Source organism: Myotis brandtii, unplaced genomic scaffold (assembly GCF_000412655.1).
Source record: "Myotis brandtii unplaced genomic scaffold, ASM41265v1 scaffold133, whole genome shotgun sequence".
Lineage (NCBI taxonomy): Eukaryota > Metazoa > Chordata > Mammalia > Chiroptera > Vespertilionidae > Myotis > Myotis brandtii.
The window spans coordinates 1,389,315-1,389,630 of NW_005354718.1; the positions used below are offsets into that span (position 1 = coordinate 1,389,315).

At 65.8% G+C, this 316-nt stretch overlaps 1 protein-coding gene across 1 annotated transcript in view; it reads left to right on the top strand.

Annotated features, from left to right (window-relative positions):
* Window positions 1-316, top strand: part of DISP2 (dispatched homolog 2 (Drosophila)) — a 34,400-nt gene that overhangs the window by 13,004 nt on the left and 21,080 nt on the right. The window contains exon 7 of the mRNA XM_014534853.1: window positions 3-52. Coding sequence (XP_014390339.1) covers window positions 3-52 — 50 coding nt within the window. The remainder of the gene's footprint in view (window positions 1-2; window positions 53-316) is intronic.

Below are 316 nucleotides of genomic sequence, written 5' to 3' on the forward strand. Positions count from 1 at the left end.
AGCAGCGGCACGAGGGGGAGCCTCTGGCCCCAGATGGCAGCTCCCCGGACAGGTAGGGCAGACCACTCCACAGACCCAACTCTCAGACCTTCTCAGCACCCCCGCCCCAGGTATCCCCAGTAGCCGCCATACATCACCCCATGCAATCCCCAGCCCCTGTCCGAGCCCCTTCCGGCGCCTCCGGGCTCCGGGCCCCCTGGCCACGCCCTCATTCTGCCAAATCAATTTTCTCTCTCGCTGATACCCCCTACTGTCAGCTCCCACCTCCTTCGTCGCCCCGGGGGAACTGCCCCTCCCACTGTTCCTACCCTACCTC